At 40.9% G+C, this 25150-nt stretch overlaps 1 protein-coding gene across 1 annotated transcript in view; it reads left to right on the top strand.

Annotated features, from left to right (window-relative positions):
• Nucleotides 1-2157: 2157 nt before the first annotated feature.
• LOC124605515 (partner of Y14 and mago) overlaps nt 2158-25150 on the top strand; it is a 35381-nt gene continuing 12388 nt past the window's right edge. Inside the window, exons 1-3 of the mRNA XM_047137257.1 lie at nt 2158-2252; nt 2514-2610; nt 2709-2857. Of these exons, the coding sequence (XP_046993213.1) occupies nt 2213-2252; nt 2514-2610; nt 2709-2857 (286 nt within the window). The 5' untranslated portion in view covers nt 2158-2212. The remainder of the gene's footprint in view (nt 2253-2513; nt 2611-2708; nt 2858-25150) is intronic.

The following is a 25150-nucleotide window of genomic DNA, read 5'->3' as shown; positions in this document are numbered from 1 at the left end:
CGTTCCGATAATGGCCCGCAACTGACGCACGTGGGACGCTGGCGGCCAGCTGCCCTCACATAAACAATGGAAGAAATTACGCTGAGCATCAGCCCAGTGTACTGTCGTCATTCATGAGTTTCCGCACTGGACTCAGTTACACGCTGTATGTCAGCAGTTGCATTTGTTGAGAAGCTATCATGAGTGATCTGGATGATGATTTTTTTTTTGTTTTTTTGTTTGGGTGTTGCTAGACAAGAAGTTTCGCCTTAAAAGACGTAGGAAAAGGAGTTGGGTGCATCGTCTTAATGAAGACAGATCTGCAGGAGAATTCTTTAGAACTTGCCAGACACTGGCAGACTAACGTTGCCAATTTATTTTTATAGTTATTGGAGGTTATGGAAAAGAGAATGATGGAGGAACGTTTTCCGCTTCTACTTTGTCTGCAATCTTGGAGAACTGTCATGCACCGCAACCTTTGCCTGTCAAAGGAATTACTACAGATATGTCGTTTGTCTTGCTTGGAGATGATACATATCCTTTAAAAACTTATCTCATGAAACCTTATTCCAAACGACATCTCTCACACGAAGAAAAACTTTTCAATTACAGGCTATCGAGGGTTAGAAGATGTGTGGAGTGTGCCTTCGGTGTCTTGACTGCCAAGTGGCGGTTACTGGGAAAATGTATTGAAACAGAACCTGGCAAAGTGAAGAGAATAGTGAAATATATCTGCTTACCGCACAACATAATTACTGACTGAGAAAGTGGTGACTTCTTCAACTCTGCAAATTTAGAAGAAGACATAAGTACATCACCCTGTCAACAAAGTGGTTCATCAAGAACGTTCAACAGACCGTGACAACAGGCTCAAATTATCAGAGACAAATTCAAGTCATGCTTCAATGGAATTGGCGCCGTTCCGTGGCAAAACGAACGCATCGAGTAGTATTTTAGCTATTAAAAACTTATTTATTTCTGATAGTTTGATAAAAAATTATATGTTGCAAGTGTATCACTGAAATTACTACTGATTTGTAGTAACATTTAGTAATTTGAAAGCAAGCATCAAAACTTTTACAACAGAATTTCGATATTTACCTTTGACTGATAGTTGCCCCCAGTAGATTCCCACAGTTCTCGCTTATATCCCAGTTATGACAGCCTTTAATCCGCTGATCTCACAAGCGAGGCTCATTCAACACGAAATGAATTAGGAATTCCTTGTCGATCATACCGTTCATGGTGCACCGCCGAACTGCACTGCCGGACTGGAAACAAAAATGTTTGTTCGTCCAATCCGGCAGTCCGGTGCCGGACGACGCCGTACTGCGCTTCTCCGTCCAATGTAGGCACGTGCATTAGCCACCTGGTGTTTGTTCCTTACTCCGGCGTTAGCCGGTGACTGACAGGATCGAAACGGACGACTTCCGGATGTAATACAGGTGCAGCCTTAGACACACTGTCCAGCGAGTGCAACAAGGTTGAGGTTCACTGCTGTTTAGAGGTGGCATTATGTGGGGCCGACGTACGCCGCTGGTGGTCATCGAAGGCTGTACGATACGTGAATGCCATTCTCCGACCGATGGTGCAACCACCTCGGCTGCATATTGGTGAGGCATTCGTCTTCATGGACGACATTTCGCGCCTGATCGTTCCCATCCTGTGAATGACTTCCTTTAGGATAACGACATCGCTCTACTAGAAAGGCCAGCATGTTCTCCACACATGAACCTCATCGAACATGCCTGGGGTAGATTGAAAAGGGGTGTTTATGGACGACGAGGGATCTACGCCGAATTGTCGTTGAGGAGTGGGACAATCTGGACAAACAGTGCCTTGACGAAGTTGTGGCCACAGTATGCCACGACGAATACAGGCATGCATCAATGCAAGAGGACGTGCTACTGGGTATTAGAGGTACCGGTGTATACAACAATCTGGTCCACCTCCTCTGAGGGTCTCGCTGTATGGTGGCACAACATGCAATGTTTGATTTTCATAAGCAATAAAAAGGTCGAAAATGATGTTTATGTTGATATCTATTCCAATTTGCTGTACAAGTCCCGGAACTCTCGGAACCGATGTGATGCAAAACTGTTTTTGACGCGTGTATGTCTTCGTTAACGACTTTCGCGCAATCAGTTTGCGGTCGATACTTGTCATGTAGTATACAACAAATTAGTTGAAGCGTCGGTTGCTAGATGGCTCTGCAGATGCGGTAGCATTTTAAATGGCGCTGAGTCCACCAACATACGTGAAAGATGAGCAAGGTAGAGAGAAATATTTTTGGTTGTGGATTTATATATTCGACGATAAAGATGTGTGTACTTCGTTGAAATAGTAAATGATTGAGTGAAAGAATAAGCGAATAATTACTTGTGGGCTTGTGTGTGAGGTTACCCGGATAAGTGCTGTGTTGTGTGTGTTTACATTTTCGTACTTAATAAGTCATGGAGAAAATAACGCATAAGTAAATCTCATTCCCGTTCATGATGTTATCGTTTATTGTTTTATATTATTTAAATGTTCAGGGGCGACGTTTATTGCCGCTAGCCAAAGGCCAGATGGCACATGGAGAAAGCAGAGAAGAGTGAGGGATGGCTATGTACCACAGGAAGAAGTTCCAATGTATGTATAACAACGTATGAGCATACTAATGGAAAAAACGTACGATCGTTGTACAACCCTGTTTTTTTACATGTATACAAAAAAAACAATGTTTGTAGATATGAGAGCAAGGGCCGGTTGTTCGCAAAATCAAAACCCAAATATCCCGTTGGCATGTCAGAAGAATTTGTCAATGCGCACAAAGGCAAAAAGGAAAATTTTGAGAAGTCACCCTTTTCTGGTATAATGGTGGAGGAACCTAGTGAAGGTATGTTCATTTCATATATGGACATTTTTATTTGCAGGTACACTGTATGTAGTTAAGCCTTCAGCAATACTCTTGTATATATAATTTAGTTTAAAAGTATTTAATCTTGTCGACATATACAGAATTGCCCAGATTCCTTTAATATGTTGGCTGTGTTGCTCCTTGCCATGCAGGTCACTGAATAAGCCGCATCTCTATTGTTTTCACCTTTCGTGTATTCATTTATCTTCTTCATGCTGTTTTTATGTTTAATGTTTTAGTTCACCATCGTTTTTGTGTTACCATGTTTCATACTTCGTTGTTTGATATTTCTTTTGTAGCTTTTGGAGACTGTCGTATCAGAAATTATATGCTAAACACCTCACCTGTCGTGGATTCTCGTTAGTCCTGTAAACATATGGACAATTTGTCCATCAAAGATGTTATTGAATTTGAATATTACATTTACATCTGTGTTATGAGAGATACATTTCCTGCCCCCCTCCCCTCCCCCTCGTCATACTACATATGAAGGTTCATTCTAGTTTCCTTCATGGATGGAGTATAGGTAGAATGACTGCATTTACACTTCTGTACAAGTTGCTATTTGCCTAATTCTGGATATGTGGAACGCTGTAAAATATTCTAATTTTGGGTGAGCTGAACCTGCTGGTACCAGATGTTGGCTTTGCCCTGTGGCATAATGGTGTTCTTGCATGTGACACAGGCAGACAGAAAGAGAACAGACACTGACCTTTTCTTTTAAGTGCACATTGTAGTGACTAATCTTTAGTGTGGATCGAAGTACAGAGTATTATTTGTGTTAGCATACTGATCTGTAGCAGTGTCTGAGGTCTAGGTTAGGTTGAAAGATGAGTTTTTGAAGTGCTATTGAAAGTTTCTGTTAAGCTGTTATTTCTGTCCTGAAAGGCGGTTGAAGTTAAGTAGGCCCTCTTATGTAGGTTTTTGGAATTTACTTTGCAGATTTAGTCTCTATGTCAAAAAGTGCATTAAATATGGAAAAGTGAGTTAAATATGTCATGAACATAAAATCATGCTATGCTAAAGAACATTCTGTTACAGCCACCTTATTTAGCATTCGTATTTGTTGATTTCACCAACTCACTACCAAATTGTCACCTTCCAATTACACAGTGGCCTATCGTCTAGCTCCATAAGAGAGAGGTAGTGTCTTTCTTCTAGTGCTTGTCAGTTAAAAATTTTTGACATTTCTTCTAGTCGAGCATGTCACCGATCACATGACCTTTTGGATTTTCTGATGTCCCCCGTTAGTCTGATCTGATGTGGGTCTCAAACACATGTGTAGATTAGAGTATGGACTGTACAAGTATTTTGTATGCAGTTGCTATTGTAGAAAGACACACTTATACAGTATTCTGCAAATCATTATTAGTCTCCGTTTACTTTACGTAAAACTAAATGTATGTTCTCATACCATTTGACAACTCCGTGTATTTTTACTCCTAGATACTTGTATGACGTTATTGACTCTGCTTATGGCTCACTAATCTTGTAGCCAAAGAATACCATATATACATGTGTCATGGAGTGCAGAGCCTAGCATAACTTTTCACTGAGGGTTAATTGTCAGTCTCTGCAACAGGTTAATATCTTTTACAGATCTACACGTGACTATATGTAGTTTCCATTTTTACAGAATTGAATTCGCAATAAAGTGCATCACTTGTGGAAAAAATCTGAGGTTGCCGCTGAGTCATTAAAATGTAACATGAACAACACCAGCTGTACTACTAACCATCCTTGCAGACTGAAACACTGTGTCGGACTGGGCCTCAAAGCTGAAACCCCACCTTCCCTGATCGTGCCTACTGAGCTATCCAGGCGTGCCTAGCAACATGCCTTCACAGCTTTACTACATCTGGTACCTCTCTTCGACTTTCCAAACTTTTCATTTGCCAGGAAGCTCAGAAGTGGCACACACTTCACTATAGAATGAAAGATTTGTTCTCAGAACATGCCCCTTAGCGGTGGTTGAGTCACTGCAGTCCTCTGTGGGGTGGAAGATTGTTTCTGGAGTGCTGTTAGTCCCCTGGGACACACCAGGTTTTGCTCTAATGTCTACAGATCACTTTCCATCCAGAATTTGACTTGCCTGTTGGGGAATTTTTGATGGATTGCAAACATGCTTACATATCCCATACGAACGTATTTTCTTTAGACCTGCCCAATGTGGTACTAATAAGAAGCTTGTTGAATGACTGGAAACAGCAAGAAAAGCATATTTCTTTTATCTGTTCCTGAATTTACTGCCCCCCCTGGGAAACTTCTGGCGTTCTCTACTGAGATCGAATTTGAGTATGACAGTGAAGTTACTTGGTCACTTATAATAGGTCTAGGTGAAATCAAGTTAATTGTTGGATGTTTTTATCAGCCAACCAGTTCCACTGTCATGGCTTTAGTCATTGACAGGAAGTCGGGCTAAACGGAAACGTCCGATTCTACCCGTCTGCGTTGTCACCAATGACAGAAACGACCATTCGTGACAACTCCCATATCGCGACTATGGCGTCATTACGTAAACATGACAACACAAAAATAGATCGAAAACCCTCACACACGTATTCCTCCAAAAATATAATGAAACTAATGGGACAAGCGGGGGTTTTTGGGTGGGGGCAAACTAAAAATAAACACAGCAACTAGTTTGATAACCCACAGGCAGTGAAATATTTTGTACTTCGTAACTACAAACAGGTTTGTCCTAATCAATGGCATTGTTATAGACGCGGAGATTGGTGACAAAGATGCCATCACAGTGATTTTGGGTTCTAAAGTTAATAAAACAACCAAAAAGGCCAAGAGTATTTCTGCTAGAAAGAGCAGTTTGACAGTTTGAATAATGAATTAACATCATTTTTGTTTCAGTACAGTGGATGCAGAAAAATTGTAAACAAAGTTTAAACAGACTACATTGGAGAAGTATGTGCTGAGGAAGTGAATTAAGGACAGGAAAAATGCTCTGTGGTTTAATGACAACATTTGAAAAATGCTGAGGAAGCAAAGGGTGTTTGTATTCTCAATTCAAATGTGAATGCACAAATGATGACAGGCAAAAGTTTACAGACATTCCTGAGTCTGTAAAAAGATCGATGCACAAAGCTGACTACGACTACCACTGTCATACCTTACCAATAGATCATGGCAAGAACCTGAGAATATTCCGGTCCTTCGTAAAATCATTAAGTGGGTCTAAGGTTTCTATCCAGTCACTTGTTGACCAGTGTGGTGTAGATAACAAAAGTAAAACCAAAATTTTATATTTTTGAATTGAAGAAATGGTTCACGCAGGAGAATCATACAAACATACAATCATTTGACCATCACACACACTCTTGTATGGAGGATATAGAAATAAGCATTCCTGTTGTATAGAAACAGCTGATGGGGTTGAAAGCAAATTAGTCAGCAAGTCCTGATGTAATCCTATTTTAGTTGTATAAAGAGTACTCTAAAGTATTGGCCCCATACCTAGCTTGCATTCATTGCAAATCTCTCAACTGGCGCAAAGTCTCAAGCGACTGGAAAACAGCGCAGGTAATTCCAGTGTATAAAAAGAGTGATAGAATGTAAGTACATAATTAAAGACCAGTATATTTAATATCTGTTTGCTGCAGAATCCTTGAACATATTTCCGGTTAAAATATAATGACTTTCCTTGGGAGGGAAAGGCTTCTGCCCACAAATCAACACTGTTTTAAAAAGCAACACTCGCACGAAACTCAGTGTGTCCTTTTCTCCCGTCAGGACCTGCAAACCATGGATGCAGAGCAACAGGTGGCTCCTATGTACAGCATTTGACACAATGCCACACTGTGGACTGTTAATGAAGGTACAAGCATACAAAATAGGTTCCCAGGTACATGAGTAACTTGAAGTCTTCTTACGTAATGGAACCTAGTATGTTGTCCTCAATGACAAGAGTATCGTCAGGAGTTCCCTTGGAAGTGTGACAGGACTGCTGTTATATTTTATGTACGTAAGTGATCTGACGGACAGAGTAAGAAGCAGTCTGTGGCTGTTTGCTGATGATGCTGTGAAGTATGGACAGGTGTCATCATTGAGTGACAGTAGGAGGATGACTCTGGCATTATTTCTATTTGGTGTAATGAGTGGCAGTTAGCTCCAAATGTAAAAAAAATAATAATTCTAAGTTAATGCAGATGAGTACTGAAAACAAATCCATAGTGTTTGAATGTGGTATTTGTAGTGTGCCACTTGACTCAGTCACATAATATCTAGGTATAACATTATAAAGCAGTATGAAATGGAATGTGCATGTAAGGATTGTAGTAGAGAAAACGAGTGGACAACTTCGATTTATTGGGAGAATTTTAGGAAAGGGTGATTCATCTGTATAGGACACTAGTGTAACTCATTGTTGAGTACTGTTCCAGTGTTCGAGATCTGCACAAAGTTGGATTAAAGGACGACATTGAAGCAATTCAGACTTACTTTACTTTTTCGTGTCCCGAGATTTGTTTCAAAGCCTTTCAGCCCAATGTCGGGCCAAGTCCAATGTTTCTCTCTTCTCAAGCCATAGTTCATCAAGGGTACACCTTGTGGGGCGGATGGAACACTGTAGAAGGTGTTCAATATCCTGAACTTCACCACAGTCGCATTTGTTGTCTCCTTCATCCTTGAAGCCCCATTTGACTAGGTTTGCTTTAACTGGTGCTAGCCTACTCTGATGCGGTTCAGTGTTCTCCAAATCTTCCAGCTTGATGTACTGCCGCTGGGTATTTCTCGTGAGGTAGGGTAGTCCTTTGGAGGCTCGTTCAATTCACTAGTGAGAAATCTCTTGCAGGATTGAAGTCTGCTACGTCCACATGAAGAACCATGCAGCGGGTGGCGCTCGTCGAAAATCTGTTTAAATTTTTCTGTATGTTCGTGCGCAATTCTTCGGGATTCAGGAGATGAGAATCCAGCTGCTTTGTATATTTTCCCAAGTGGAGTGGGTTTCATGCATCCTGTTGTTAGCCTGCATGTTTCATTAAGTACTGTAGTGCCTTTTTTGGCATGTGTGGATCGGAACCACACAGAGCATGCATATTCTGATGTGGATAAGCAAAGTGCTTGAGCAGTTGTTCGTAATACAGTCGGACTAGCTCCCCATTTACTATTTGTCAGTTTTCTTAAAATATTGTTCCTGGCAGCAACTTTTTGGCAGGTTTTTCCACAGTGATATCTGTACGTCAGTGATCTATCCAGCACGACACCAAGGTATGTTGGTTTGTCCATATGGTCCAGTTTGTTGCCATTCCAGGTGACTTTCAGCTTCCTGTTTGCCTGTTTTGTGTGGAGGTGGAAAGCGCTAACATGTGTCTTAGACGGATTTGGTTTGAGGAAGTTCTCTTTATAGTATTCAGACATTACCAGCAGCGAGCTTTCTAATTTCCCTTCTACTTCCTCGAAGCTATTTCCTTGCGCTGTAATGGCCAGATCATCGGCATACAAGAAATGGGTAGTAAGTTCCGGTGTTGGTTGATCATTGATGTATAGGTTAAATAGTAGGGCGGCCAGCACACTGCCCTGGGCGAGACCGTTCTTTTGTTGACGCCATCGGCTTTTTTTTTTTTTTTTTTGGTCCAGCATTACATAGAACTGTCTGTTTTGCAGCAGAGATTCAGTGATTTTTGTGAACTGATGATCCTTAAATTTACAGTACAGTTTTTCCATGAGCTTTCTGTGGTTGACGGTGTCATATGCAGAGCTTAAGTCCACCAATGCTACACCTGTTATTTGTTTGTTTTCAAACCCTTCCTCTATGTGTTATGTGAGTGCTAGGATTTGACTGCTAGGATTTGACTGCTAGGATTTGACTGCTAGGATTTGACTGGTGCATGATTTCCCGGGTCTGAATCCAGCCTGTTGGGGAATGAGCTTTTGGTCTGCGATATTTGCTATGCGGTTTAGGATTATTCGTTCGTACAGTTTGTACATATGGCACAGGAGTGTTATTGGGCGATAGTTCTTCGGTTTACCTGCGTCTTTCCCAGATTTAGTAGCGCCACTACCTTTGATTTACTCCACATCTTTGGGATCTTCCACGTTTTTAAGCAATGATTAAAGAGCTGCAGGATCCATTGCTTGGCACTAGGTCCGAGCTGTTTGATCTGTTCCACACATATATCGTCGACTCCCACTGCTTTCCCGTTTTTCATTGAGTTCATTCCATGATTAAGATCTTTCATGGTAAATGGTATTTCGAACATGCTTGACTCTTGACTCTGAATTCTGCTGATTTTTATTTTCTGACATTTCTTGTTGGGTTTTCCATTTAGTAGGAGCTGATGGGCAATTTGATTGGGTGTTACTGAAGAGCATTGTTTAGCTGTCCTGAAGTCACAATTAAATTTTTTTATTAAGTTCCAAGCGACTTTGCTACTGTGGGTCATATCCATTCTTTCCAGTTTCAACCCATTTCCTTTGTCTTGATTCACTAATCATTTCCATTAGTGTTTCTCCACATTGGACTACTTCTTCACTAAAGGGGTCCTGTTCGTAAAGCATTTCGTACTCCCTCAGGATGTTCTTTGATTCGTCAGAGAGACCTGGGATGAAATGCTCTCTGCAGCCTCGGGTTATGTGTCTTCGAGAAATCTTTTGGAGGGTCTCTACGAAAGTTTGATAATTTTCTGGAATTGGGTATAGATTTTTTATTTCTGCATCCAGTTCCACAGCATATTCTGTCCATTTAGCTTTTTTAAAGTTGAAGCGACTGTGGAATGGTATTTTCGTTGTTCTCAAAGCAGCGTATATTTGGATTCCGATAGGTCGTTGTTGTGTTTTAGGAAGTTGTGCGTATGCAGTTTTTAAGCATCGGTCTTCCACGTTTGCGCTTACAAAACAAATATCAGGGTTGTATTCGCGCTTCCAGATTTTGCTGCTGAACGAGCATGGTAGCTTGGGATCTGGAATAAGTTACTTATTTCCGCCCACTGCTCTAATTTATGTTCGTTGTCGTCTGTATGTTTGTAGCCCCATGATGTGCTGTGGCAGTTGAAGTCTCCTAAGATGAACTGTGTTTTCTGGTTGTTGAAGTTTGGCGGCAACTTCTCTCCGGGCGGCTTGTGTACTGACGTTACAGTGAAGGTGCTACACTCAACAGTCAGTAATTCTATGTTATTGTATGTAGTTCTGTTAGTTGATATTATGGCCATCTCAGGTTTTGTGAAGACAGCGCTGCCATATTTAGGATGTGGATTCTCTATGGCTAATTTCATTCCTTCTACTTCTGGTCTTATTGCCCCTTCTTTCTTGTGTGTTTCTTGTATACAAAGTATGTCCCATTTGTGCGTGCAGCAAAGTTGTGATATGATTTGTTGTTTGTTTTTGGTGATACCCTCTACGTTTAGGCTTGCCATTGTCAGAGTTGGCTCTGAGAAGAGCCCATTCTTTTTGCTTTTCCGATGTTGGAAGGATTGGCCGTTGTCTTTTATTGCAACGTTTCCGGGGGACGCCGGCATTATCTGACAGATGATTCTCGGTCTCTTATCTCAGATAGTGCACGCGTGGAGACTCCTTCCTTGCCCCCAGCAACGGGCTGCTAGAGTAGTTACCATTAGTTCCGAACAACATGCAAGTATTATGGAGATGCTTCAGGAACTCAAATGGGACTCACTGGAGGAAAGGCGACATTTTTTTCAAAGAGCACTCACTACTTAAGAAAAATAGGGAACCAGCATTTGGGGCTGACTGCAAAGTGATTCTACTGTTATCAATGTACATTTCGTGTAAGGACTACGAGGATGCGATAAGAGAGATTGGGCTCGTACAGAGGCATATAGATAGTCATTTTTGTCTCACTCTGTTTGCGAGTGAAACAGAAAAGGAAATGACTGGTAGTGGCACAGGGTACCCTCCACCATGAACTTAGATGCAACACAGACATGATTTCAAGATGGTGTCAAGTAACCTCAAATGTTTCCGTGGTGCAAAAATGTGATCATCAATACAGATTGTACAGATTCGTAATAATAACTATTTAAGCTAACATGACACTTGCAGGAAAGTGGGGTTTCGGTCAAACTAAAATCTAACATAACAACTGCTAAATCACATGAACAGTAAAATATACAATTTGCAACAGCACAGTAAGCAAGAAAACAGTTTCCAAAAAGCAAAAGGTGGAAAATGAAAGCTAACAAACTGTAAGTGGTAATGAAAACATCAGTTGAGTTATATATGTCAACCTGAAAGACATATCATACAAAACAGTCACAAAGCAAGACAATACATATAGGAAAAAATTGCAAAAACAAACAAAAGGCATTATCCACAACTGCCACCCGCCCACAGTACCACAAAACCAAAACTGCATCATATAACTAACATTGACAACCTAACCTCACTAATGTAGGTAAAATAAAGTTCATAATATCTGCCACTCACAGTGAAAGCTAATTGCCAGCAGTTAACAACACAACCAAAGACCTGTACACACCAGTTTCAGTATGCAAGAAGTGCACAGTTACGCACGTAAACACACATACCATACATTCTACAATAAAAAATAAGTAAAATATGGAAACTTACCAAATTCAGCTTACATACAAATCCAGAAATTGCAAAACAATATGTCATCAAAACAACCTCTCAAACAGCAAGCCTAGAGTTCTTAAACTAGGAACTCCTCAGATAGAACACCATATGTTGTCCTGCCAAGAGTGCCACATGTATTGGTTCCTAGCCCTTTGGTCAGTCTCATACTTCCTCCACAGATTTAATATTTCACATACATAGCAACTAAACCAAATAACTATAGGAATTTAAATATGCTCAACATGTCACTCCCTTTGTGACATGCAGGGACTGACTCGTACTTTGTCACATCAGTAGCTAATACGCCATCACATTGAATCTGCAACCATTACCCAACTCACTGCACTAATAATTCCAAACCCAAAACTGAATCTGTTGTTCATAACTACCAGCATCAAAATAACTCACTAACAAACCACCACAAACTCTTCCAATATTATTTTTATTTTACATGTCTAGTTCCGTAGGACCAAATTGAGGAGCAAGTCTCCAAGGTCATGGAATGTGTCAGTACATGAAATTATAACGTAAAAGTAATAACAGATAAAGTAAAATGTTTATGAACCCTAAAAAAAGAAAGCCATAAGTTTATGTAAACCCAATCAGCACTATAACACAGGACTAGGCGAAATTTTTCAAGGAACTCCTAGACAGGATAGGAGTGACACATGAGAAAAATTCAATTTTGATTTGAAAGTGTGTGGATCACTGCTAAGATTTTTGAATACTTGTAGTAGCTTTTTGAAAATGGATGCAGCAGTATACTGCACACCTTATTGCCCGAACTGCCTGTCTCTGGGCGAAAAATATCCTTTGAGAATGGGAAGAGTTACACCAAAATATCATACAACATAAGCGAATGATAACAAGCAAAGTAGACTACTTTTTGTGATGAACTATCACTTACTTCAGATAATGTTGGAATAGTAAAAATGGCATCATTAAGTCTTTGAATGAGATCCTGAATGTGGGGGTTCCATGTCGGTTTACTATCTATCTGAACCCTTAGAAATGTGAACTGTTCCGTTTCACTAATCATATGCCCATTTTGTGAAATTAAAACGTTGGGTTTTGTCGAATTGTGTGTTAGAAACTGTAAAAACTGAGTCTTACTGTGATGTAGCGTTACTTTATTTTCTACAGGCCATGAACTTACATTTTGAACTGCACTATTTGAAACAGTGCCAGTGTTGCAGACAACATCCTTCACTACCAACTAGTGTCATCGCAAACAAAAATATTTTAGAATCGCCTTTAATACTACGGGGCATATCATTTATGTAAATAAGGAACAGAAGTTACCCAATCACTAATCCCTGGGGACCCACCCATTTGATTGTGCCCCACTCAGGCCACACATCATAGCCATTCTCAACACTGTGGATAATGACCTTTTGCTGTCTGTTGTTAAAGTAAGATGTGAACCAATTGTGAGCTACTCCCCGTATTCCATAATGGTCCAACTTCTGGAGCAATATTTTGTAATCAACACAATCAAATGCCTTAGTTTAATCAAAAAATGTGCCTAGCATTCGGAACATTTTGTTTAGTCCACCCGGTATCTCACAGAGAGGGTCTCAGGGAACCACAGAAGGGACGTCCGTCTAAAAGTTGGCAGGTAAAAAAACAGTAAGGTAGTTGTAGAAATCATTGGTATTGTACATGTAAATTGTCGTAGCTGTGTTGGAAAAGAATCAGAGCTCCAAACCCTTATAGAAAGCACAGCTGTAGGTACACAGAACTGGCTAAAGCCAGAAATAAATTCAGCCGAATTTTTTTCAAACGATCTAACAGTGTTCAGAAAGGGTACATTAAATACAGTTGGTGGTGGAGTATTTATAGCTGTCAGAGGTAGTTTGCCTTGTAGCGAAATTGAAGTAGATTGTTCGTGTGAAATAGTATGGGTAGAGGTTATACCTGACAATCAGACTAAAGTGTTAATTGGATCGTTTTACTGACCCCTGACTCAGAAGGTATAGTTGCTGAACAGTTAAAAGAAAACTTGAGTCTCATTTTAAATAAGTACCCTGCTCATACAATTATAGTCGGTGGTGACTTCATTCTACCCTCGATGTGCTGGAAAAATTATACGTTTAAAGCCAGCGGCAGGCATAAAATGTCATCTGAAATTGTACTGAATGCTTTCTCAGAAAATTATTTTGAACAATTGGTTCATGAGCCCACTCGAAGAAAAATGGTTGCAAAAGCATACTTGACCTTTTAGCAACAAATAATCCTGGACAAGTAGTGAGTATTGTGACAAAAGGCAGTTGCTGCTAGGCTGAATACCGTAATGCCTACAACCATCAGAAAGAAACGCATAGTATATCTTTTTAAAAAAGCTGATAAAAATGCTCTTAACGCCTTCTTAAGAGACAGTCTTCACTCCTTCCGATCTGATCATGTAAGTGTAGAAAAGTTGGGGAATGTTCTCAGAGAGATAATATGGACAGCAATTGAGAAATATATACCACATAAATTAATAAGTGATGGTACTGATCCCCCATGGTACACACAGGTCAGATTTTTGTTGCAGAAGCAACAAAAAAAGCATGCCAAATTTAAAAAGAACACAAAATCCCCAAGATTGGCAAAGTTTTGCAGAAGTTCGAAATATAGCACGTGCTTGAATGTGAGATGCTTTTAATAATTTCCACAACGAAATTCTGTCTCAAAATCTGGCAGAAAACCCAAAGACATTCTGGTCATACATAAAGCACACCAGTGGCAAGGCTCAGTCAATACCTTCACTGCGCGATAACAACGGTGAAGTCACTGATGACAGTGCCACTAAGGCAGAGTTATTAAACATGGTTTTCCGAAACTCCTCCACCAAAGAAGATAAAGTAAATATTCCTGAATTCCAATCAAGAACAACTGCCAAGATGAGAAACATAGAAGTAGATATCCTCAGTGTAACGAAGCAGCTAAAATCACTTAATAAAGGCAAGGCCTCCGGTCCAGATTGTATACCAGTCAGGTGAGAGTGGAATGGTAGAGAGATAGCTTGAAGGTGGCTCATTGAACCTTCTACCAGGCAGTTTATTATGAATAGCAGAGTACTCATGTAGATATAGAATATAGCATTTTCGGTTGTTAAACCACTTCTAAAACCAAACTGTACATTTGATAGCAAATTATGTGAAATAAAATGATCAATTATCCTTCCATATACAGCCTTTTCAGTAACTTCTGCAAACACTGATGGCATAGAAATAGGTCTAAAATTGTCTACTTTATCCCTTTTTATAAAGCGACTTTACTACTGAGTACTTTAAATGTTCAGGAAACTGACCATTCTTAAATTAAAACTTACAGATATGTCTCCGTACAAGCCTAACATGTGCAGCACAGTACTTTAATGTTGTGCTAGGCAGTCCATCATATCCATGAGAGTCCTTAGTCTTCACTGATTTAATTATGCACTCAATCTCCCCTCCCCCCTGTTAGTATCATGGAGTAGTATTTCAGACATCAATCTATCTCGGAACGACATTTTGCAAGAGAGTTATATGATTCCCTGTAGAAACTAAGTTTTTATTTAATGCATCATCAATGGTCACAAAGTGATTGTTAAATACTGTACATATATTTGTTACAGAAATATCATTCACTGGAAATATTTTTACTACGAACTTACTTTCCTGCCACTCTTGTTCCTTAACAAGGTTTAAACAAACTCTCTATTGCCGTTGTATTAGCTTTTCCACATAGTTTACAATAATATAAAACATTTGTTTGAGTACTAAAACCAGTCAGTTTTAAAATTTGTGCATCATGGTCTGAACACCGAGCGAGGTGGCGCAGTGGTAGCACACTGGACTCGCATTCGGGTGGACGACGATTCAATCCCGCGTCCGGCCATCCTGATTTCCCTAAATCACTCCAGGCAAATGCTGGGATGGTTCCTTTGAAAGGGCACGGCCGACGTCCTTCCCCATCCTTTCCTAATCCGATGAGACCGATGACCTCGCTGTTTGGTCTCTTCCCCCAAACTATCCAAATCCATGGTCTGAACAGCCATTCACGCTTTTACTATCAGAATGCTCCTCTACTAATAAAGAATGAATAAAAATATTGTCTATAGCTGTGCGACTATTCCCCCTGCACATTGGTTGAAAAAAAAAACAGTCTACATCAGATCATATGAATTTAGGAGATTTCCAACATCCTTTTTCTTGCACAATCACATACAAAATTAATATTGAAGTCACCATATATAACTGTTTTTTGGTACTTCCTACAAAGTGATCCAAGAACCCTCTTTAGCTTGAGCAGAAATGCCATAAGTCAGTTAGGTGACCTACAAACAACAACAATTAGAAGTTTAGTTTCACTAAATTCAACTGCCCCTGCACAACATTCAAATACTTGTTAAGTGCAGTGCCACATTATGTCTATGGACTGAAATGAAATACTGCTTTTTACATACATGGCCGCTCCCCCAATCTGCAAAGAACTCCTTGACAAACAGCCAGCTAATCTGTATCCTGGTAAAGGAAGCCTCTGAATTGTCAAATTATTTAAGTGGTGCTCTGATATACCGGTTATGTCAGACTCAACGTCTATAAGCAGTTCACTAACTTGATCTCTAATATGTCTTATATTTTGATGAAATATGCTAATTCTTTCAGTACTTCGATACCTGACCACCTCTGAACGTGATTCATCTGTTCTTTTAAGCGGGGATACCTATAAGCTTTGCCAGCTTCACCTGCCCATGCCTATTGAGGTGCTGGCCACACCTAGTGAAATATGATCTATTGATAGACTCACTCAGCTGCCACCACTGCAATGTGAGCCCAGGCTCTCCACCATCATTGCCTTCTCCAACCCCTTGTTAACACACCTAATAGCAGCATTAAGGTTAAGCCGATCATGACGCTGAAACAGTTGTGTGAAGTGCACATTAGTGCCACCAGTTTGAGTTGCTATCTTTACCAGGTCACCACCTACATCACACAACTACATAACTCCCATATGTTAAGTCACCTGAGTCAACCCTGCACTAGACATCACAATGCTGGTGACCTGATACTCAACACTTCCTGCAACCACTGGCCCACACCTCTACCATGCGACCTACCTAGCAGCAGAACCTTCTTCTGTCTGTTAGAATTTGCAGCTGACTTAGGCCCCCTCACTGCTGAGGTCTGCTGCATGTTTCCTGCACCTACAGCTACAAGAGGTTCCTCTCCACTAAACTCTGACAGTTGGTCAAATCTATTGGTCATATGCAAAGTACAACTGCCTGAATATCTCCTCCTCCTTAGCTGTCATCTTACCAACCACAAGTTCCCTTTCATCAGTGCCCTTCATCCTCCTAGTTCCTCCTTTGCGTCTTGTGACGGCACCTGAAGGGCACACGTCTTACACTCCTGCTCCTCTGTCAACTTATTTCTGCTACAAATTCTGCATTTCCAGGAAAGGATCTCACTAGAATGCACACTGGCTTCCCCACTACATTCCCCCCAATGAAAATATTCTGAACAAATTCCAGATCCATAGCCCATTACTTGCAAGCCTATGACAAACCCCACACTTCTCACTTGTGGTAGAATTTTAACAGTGACTGAAAAAATACTGAATGTCCACATTACCTAAGTTCAATTGCAACAGTAGAACTATTTAAAGAACTAACAATAATGATACTGAATTTCGCTCTCTACTAAGAAAGCGACTACTTTTATTAATACTACTAAACCACAACTAATACCAGTCCCACAAAAACTTCACACAATTTCTTATCTAAAATCAAAAAGTCAAGCAACCACTGGAACACTCAACAAAATTAAACACAATTAATGAAAGTTTTACCAAAATATTTCACTACAAACAATAAGAAATGTCAGCTGGAAGCTATTGTATGACTTCAACGCACAAACAACTGTAAAAAAAAACATGCTGGGTGAATGTTTCCAGAAGAGTAGTAAACTTTTATTTCGTCAGAAACAGCATGAGAGACCACTGAAAGTTACTAAATTTAATAACTGTATAACAGTGCACAAACAACTTTGTCAGAAATTAACTTCAGAATTGCTACAGCTGCAACTGCACAAACAGCACTCGATGAGTCTAGTATCAGAAACAGCACACAGTTAATTTAGAAACATAAACCTTCCACACTGGAGGGCACCTCTGCATACTCCAACTTGCCCTCTGCAAACACAGCACAGTTCAAATACTCCACGTCACTGTGATGGAGCACAAAAGTTATGTCATGGGTCAAAGCAGACGAGTGGTATCAAACATTCGACTTGTCTAGGAATTTATGCTTTGTTACAAACTGTCATGTTCTACACAATTTCTAAACACAGCTTTTGTAACTGTTGTACAGGAAATTTTCTCTCAACCTTTGTTTATGAAATAATACCATTAGTTTTACAAATCAGTTATGTGATTAAAATCTCTCATACTAATCTTCTGGTTACTGTACCTCTTCTTAGTTTCTGTACTTTCAAAGAAAATTTGGAGAGAATTTCCACTTTATGCAAGAAAGGTTTACCTATTTTTAATTTTTGCATATACGTGGTCCACTCACATTAATGCGACCACTGCATGTGTTTGACATCAACCAACAGTAACCACTCACAGATGGCAGGTGGCAGCACTACCACTGGAGGGTATAAAAGTATGTTGGGGGGGGGGGGGGGGGGGGGGAGTTCAGAGCAGCACAGAAAACAGTGCAGTTGTTGTCGTTGTAATGTGGGACCTAATGTCCAAAGGGGCGTGATCATTGGCTTTTGGACCAAGTGTGGAATCATTTCTCAAATAGCCAAGTTAGAAAACTCTTTGCATGCCGCCATGATTAAAGTAAACTGTACACAACAAAATGGACTATGCAAAATTGGTGCCAAGGCAACTGTGATGCACCTTAGAGCACAGATAACAGGTGTGGGCATGTTTATAGGTGAAAAGACACAGTGCAGTGGGCCTCCGCAGTGGGTGCCTACTTCGTGCTTCCATGTTAACTGCTGCTCACTGGTGGAGGAGGCTGGAATTTGCACGCCAACACTGCAACTGGGTGTTAACTGAGTGGTGACAGGTGGCCTTTACAGATGAATCCCATTTTATGCTGCAAAATATCTGAAAGCAAACATCATGCAACAATCGTCTGAAGGGACCAGGTCGGAGAAGGGAGCCTAATGGGCTGGCAATGTTGTCGTGGCATTCCCTGGGTTGTCTCGTCATTCTAGAAGGCACTATAAGTCAGCCTGAGCGTGCATCTATTCTTTGGGAACTATGTCCACTCCTACATGCAGTTCGTTTTTTCTCAGCACAATGGCACCAACCATCAGGAGAATGCCACATGTCACACAGCTCCCAGTGTACATGCGTGCTTCGAAGAGCGCAGGATGGGTTTATTGTAGTCCCCTGACCACCAAACTCCCCCAGTTTATACATAGCTGAGAATCTGTGGGATCACATCGATCTTTTCTTGCCATAGATGCTCATGTGAGAAGCCTAGTGCAGTACACTGTCACTGGAGTTGGCATGGCTCTACATCCTTGTTGGTATCTTCCAGAACCTTACCGATCCTCTTCTTCCACAGCTCATAGCGGTCCACACTGCAAAATGTCATTAGGCTTTACAGGTGGTCACCATGCATATTTCAGCAATTTCCGTGATATGTTCAATGAGCTTTCTATTAATCTCTTTAAAAAGTTGTGACAAGATAATATCTTTTGGAGATTCATATAAAATTTGCCTAAAGCTGTTTCTATACTGAAGAGATTGATACTTTTACAAGAAATTATCACTCCTGCCTTAGACATTGTCATTTTCTGTCACTGCAACCTTATTTAGGGGTATTAAATGGATAGAATTATTTAACATATAGAAGCAGTCTCTGCAGGCAGTTCCTGTTAAGCGTAAGAACAACAAATTAAACTAGTGACAATCTCCTCACACTGATTATTGTGGAAATTACTTTTAGATTATGTCGTCCTACACAAAACACGAGAATTTCATTGTAAAAATCAGAAAACTATACTTACATCCTAATTCTCCATCAGCTTCAAGATAGTCACCTCGGGCATGTTTGTAACAGTCTCAGCATTGTTCCAATTTTTGGAAGCACTTCTGGAAGTCCGCAGTGTGAAGGGTGTTCAGTACCCGTTGCAATTCACTTGGATGTCATCAGTCAAGTCAAAATGCGCCCCATTCAACACAATTTTCATCTTAGAGAACAGGTACAAGTCACATGCAGCTAAATCTAGCAAGTAGGGAGACTGGAGGACCATCACAGTGTTGTTTTTGGCCAGTGATGCCTTCACAGTAAGCAAAGTGTACTTGGGTGCATTGCCACGGTGTACCAACCAGCCTTTCTTTATCCACAACTGTGGCCATTTGCACTGAACATTTCCCTCGGTTAGCTGAAACTCTCCCAGTAAGACTGTCCATTGAAAGTCTGACCAGGTGGAACGAACTCATTATGCACTGTTCCCCAAACATAAAAAAAAAAAAAAAATCAGCATTGACTTCATGTTGCTGCGAACTTTGAGCTTTTTTTGGCATCGGAAATGATGGAATTTCCCATTGTGATGATCGCTGCTTTGTTTCAGGGTCATAACTGCAGACCCAAGATACACTGTTACACCGTGGATAAGAATTTTGGACACTCTCAAATTCTTCTTTGCAGCTCAGTGCATGTCTGAAACCTGCGGCTATGTTCATTGATGCTGAGAAGGTGAGGGACAGACTTCACTGCAGTTTGTCCCATTTTCAATTCATCTACTAGTATTCATTGATACTTGTGGTACAACAGCCCAAGTCTATTACAAACTTTGTCTACCTTCGGTCTTCGTGAATTACATCATATACTTTCATGATCATTTGCGGAGTTTTGCATGTTGACAGTCAACTAAATAGTTTCATCATCTTTCACATAGTTTGTCGTCTTCCACAGATTCTCAGCCTTCATGAAAGTGCCTGAATGATTGAAATGTTCTTACTTGACTCAGTGCACTCTCATCAGATTCCTCTGTCAGCATGTGATGGGTTTCAACTTGAAACAGAATTTGATGCGTATCCTTCGCTCCTTTGTACTATCCACACACACACACACACACACACCAACAACCAACAACAACAACTCACAACTGTATGCACCAAAGATGATGCAACTTTGTGCTGCAGTAGCTAAGACATGTATCTTGAGACGTCTAGTGGTGTACTATTGTGCTGCTTCTGGTTTGACTAGTATAGTGAAATTCTTGGCTATTTTGGGTAGCACCTCATACGCTGTAAACTACTTAAAGAAATTTGCATGGCTTGCATATCTGCAAATGTGTTAGAAGTTAGATTCAAAGGAAACAGAATGAAAGTAATAAGAGTTCCATAAAAAATTACTTTAAAGTAAAAACAAAACAGTATGCAAAACCTTGCACAGCACTGAAGTCAAAATCATTGTTACATGCTCAGATTTGCATGCTGACCACGAGGTGCTCTGGGCATTATTTCTCAGACTCAACCCATTGTGTGATGATGTCCCTCCATAAATCATCTGACGTGTGAGGACGGGTCCTGCAACTACCCTCTGCAAGTTCCAAATGTTTCTGAGCTTGTTTAGTACGTTTCTTGTCAGCAGATAGCACAGGCAATTCCATAAGGCGGATTCTTGCTTCCTGGAGGAAGGTTTTCATAAATTGGGAACAGAGTGCTCAGGCATCATTGTTTTGAAAGACATCACCAAAACTATAGAGCTGGGAATATGTTGAACAATGCTGTTAACGATATTATACAGCCACCTATAGCGGTGCGGAGGCATCTGAGGTTCATTCATGTTACTGGCCCAAAACACGACTGCTACAACTCCCTTTTGCCCTGTGGAACAGTATACCTGAGACACAAATTGGTGCCCGGCCATCTCCATATCATTGTACAAGTGCCATTGGGCATCAGACAAATCCTGCACTCTTTGGTGAAGAGAACCTGATGCCATTTATAGAGGTACCATTCCATGTGTTAGTTCTCCCATATTCTCCATGTCCCACAGAGATGGGGGGTTGTACTGTTGTCCATAATAGGTGCATAGTGGCCAACTTCATTCTGCCTTGTTCAGGATGGACTCCCATTTGTCTCCAAACAGACTCCACACATCACTATTCCATTTTCCTCAGGGCACCTGCTCAGTCTTAGTTTGAAAAGACCCCATGAGGCATGTTGACAGACTGAAGTGTGTAAAGGCACCCTCACAATCCTTCCCTTGGGTGACCAATAGCTCATGTGTGAGCAAGTCACAGTGATTGATTGCTAATGGTTAGAAATAACAAGCAGTTTGCTGCACCTCATGCGTTTTGTGCTTGCAATATGAGTGCTTGGGCGGTTAGCAGTGATGTTTGGCAGTATACCTAAGATTCTCATTTTCTAGTTATTAAGCGTGGTTGTGCAGTTTTGTTCCCTTTCGTGTTACCCATATTGAATGAGAAATTTGTTACAATTTATAGTTATTCAGAGACCATGAACTACTCTGAGAAGCGAAGAGAAGACCAGAATTGCTGATTATGTTAATAGGTAATACAAAAAAATCCTCTACTTTTGCAGCAATTAGCATTATGATATTTCTGCTATAGAAAGAGAGTTGATGAGAAGTTCACTGTAATAGTTGTGATACAGTGGGCTCAATCTGAGGACATTTAAATTAATATGTTCAGCACATATCTATTATACAGCTATACTGAAGTCCCTTGTCATTTCATATAACTTAATCTCCTTCATACAATTTATTATAGGATTTGTGGCAGTTAGTTGTGCTGCTATTGACAGCATCTCTGTAGACACACAGAGACTGTAAATAAATTGTGTGTATGGCCACTGGTGCCTTTCAGACCACTCCTGTAGACAGTCTCTTTGCTGAAGTGGGTATCTTCCCCCTTCAGATTCGACTGTATGAGCTCTTGGTCTCCTATCCAATCACCATTCGACAGTTCCCTAATCATCCCCATTATCTTTACGCACAGAATGCCTTCCTGACACCTACCTTCGGGTGGGACTTCCAGATGGAAAGCGCCTCGCTTCCCTCTACCAAGATCCCCAACTCCCCTCCTTGGATTGTGCACCCCAGGTTTTCTCATGCATTCCCTCATTGGATGGTACCCAGGCCACAGAGTAGGACCGGTCTCTGCCAAGGTACTAAAGTCTCGATCGCCCCTATGATCTTTTTGCACATGTTACGCCAAGTTCTACAACAGTTTCGTGGTGCTACAATCTTTTACACTGATGGCTCTAAAAACGTGGATCAGGCAGGTTATGCTTTTATGTCTCCTTCCAGTATGGAATGCCATTCACTGCTGGGAACATGTGGTGTGTTTATAGCAGAGCTGACAGCTGTTAACAGAGCCCTCCATTTTATTAAACAAGCCTCCCTTGACTGTGTTTTAATATGTACTGACTCAATGAGCAGTCTCTAAGCTACTGACCAAAGCTATTCTTGCCACCGTTTGGTCTCCGCTATTTGTGACCTTCGTCATGCTGCCTGCTCAGTTGTCTTTGTATCTGGGTCCCAACTCACGTGCATATCCCAGCGCATGAATTGGCTGACCATTTGGCTAGAGGAGCACTTACTCACTCCCTGTTCACTTTGCCGACCTGGGAAATATCATCTGGTGGGTACTGCCTCATCTAACAAACTCCACAAAATCAAGGAGACTATTGCAGCATGGGTCTGTTCCTTCTGCTTCTTCCGGAAGGAACCCAAAGTTCTGTGTTGTGTCTGTATCGGTCATACTAGGTTAACCCATAGCTCCCTTTTGTCCAATGAGCCATCCCCATAGTGTGGTTGTGAAGCCTTACAGGTATCTCGGTGAAATACCCCTCCATTTGGCTCCGTGCTAAGTATGAGGACTGCCTCTAATATTGGGTGATGATTCACAGATGGTTGAACTGGTTCTCAGTTTTCTCCATGAAATGGTTTTTCTGGGTATCGGTGCTCTTGACTGTAATGGTTCGGGGGGAGGGGGGGGTTAGGGGGGTGGCTTTCCTGTCGCATCCAGAGCCCCAGGGACACCCACCTGCTGACATACGTTTTTCCCTGATCTTGCTTTTACTATTGATAATACAAAAGATGTCAATTGCATTTTTTGCCTTCTGACTTTTACTAACTAGATCAGAAAACATTCACAGTGTACATCTCTACTTCCATATGCACCACTCTTGGACTGAGGGACTGGTGACACTCATTATTTGGTCCCTTATCCCCCCTCCCCCCAATCAACCAACCAGCTGATCATTTCCAAAACACTCTCACACTGACTAAATAATCCCGTGAAGAAACACGTCACTCTTCATTGGATATTCAGCAGATCTTCCTGTGCCTCTATATGAGTCTCTTAATTTAAAACTTTGCAAGGCAGGCATTAAGTGGTATCAGGTGACCATATGATGTAGTTCTCAGCATCCTGTCTACCCTATTGCTCACCAGGATGAGCAACTCTGAGGCTTTTTTCTTTCCCTTAGCAGACATGGATGTGTTACACTTATAAATGGAAACTGTTGTAGAACGAAACAGTACATTTGCGGACATGGATTCTTGTTCAGAATGTTACGAACTTGTTCCTCTCTACAAGTCCTAAAAGGAACAGGAATTTCCAAACACCCTGTATAGCATTTATAATCTAACGAATGGGTGCGTAGGTGTCGTACATGTGTTCCTTTACTGTGCCTACAAAATTAATCCAGTTTGCCTTGTGTAATTTTCCTCGTGAACAAACATTTTGTATAAATGTCTGAGCTGGTGAATGGGCTCGTGACACTGACAATGCTGCATTATTGGATCTGAAGTAGGTTTACTATTCCAAAACTTGGTATGTGGTGGGTAAATGGATTAAGGATGGAAAAGACACACCATGGTGTAACAATCAGGTTTAGAAAATAATGAGGAAACTGAGATTGTTGGACTCTGTTTAAAAAAGTACACACAAATGTCAACAGGCAAAAGTTAGTTAGAAATCCGTGCATCCATAAGAAGAACAATGAACAAAGCATACAACTACTTCCACCATAATACCTTAGTGAAAGGTCTTGCCGAACATGAGAAAATTGTGGTCATACGTAAAATCACTAAGGAAGTCGAAGGCTTGTATCCAGTCACTTGTCGACCGGTCTGGGGTGGCAATAGAAGACAGTAGAAGGAAGCCCTTGTAAATTTCATGTTTAAGAAATCATTTATGCAGGAGGATCATACAAACGTGGCATCATTTGAGTGTCGCACAGACTCCCACATGGATGACATAGAAATAGGTAACCCTGCTGTAGTGAAGCAACTGCAAGGAACTTTGATTTTAGATTCTCTGAGTTCACATTTTCCGTGATTCTACATCATAAATTCATAGTCCCTCTGAAAAACTCTTCAGATCAATGCTAAAAATTCCCTAATTTTTCTTTTCTTCCTAGTAAGGTTTACTCAGGTCTGTGCTCTTACTTGTCGTCTCGCTCGATTTCATCGTTTTCTTCCTATTGGCATTTTATGTGACTGAACGGGTTATGTGTGGCACAGAAGACATACGGGTCACACCATGAGGGGGGGGGGGAGTTAGGGGAATATTTTAGACCATTGCAGAGAGGGGAGACATGAGAGAGGAAATGCTGACATAATACACAACAGCATTGCCAACAAAACATCTGGCTTCACCATGAAGTGATGATGGGTGGACTACATTTCACACAATGTTTTGCAGGAAATTAAACAATCATGATGAGGTAGCACTGTGGGACCAGGAATGAGGGTATCGA

This window comes from Schistocerca americana, chromosome 3 (genome assembly GCF_021461395.2).
Source record: "Schistocerca americana isolate TAMUIC-IGC-003095 chromosome 3, iqSchAmer2.1, whole genome shotgun sequence".
Lineage (NCBI taxonomy): Eukaryota > Metazoa > Arthropoda > Insecta > Orthoptera > Acrididae > Schistocerca > Schistocerca americana.
This window is presented reverse-complemented; position numbering and strand designations above follow the sequence as displayed.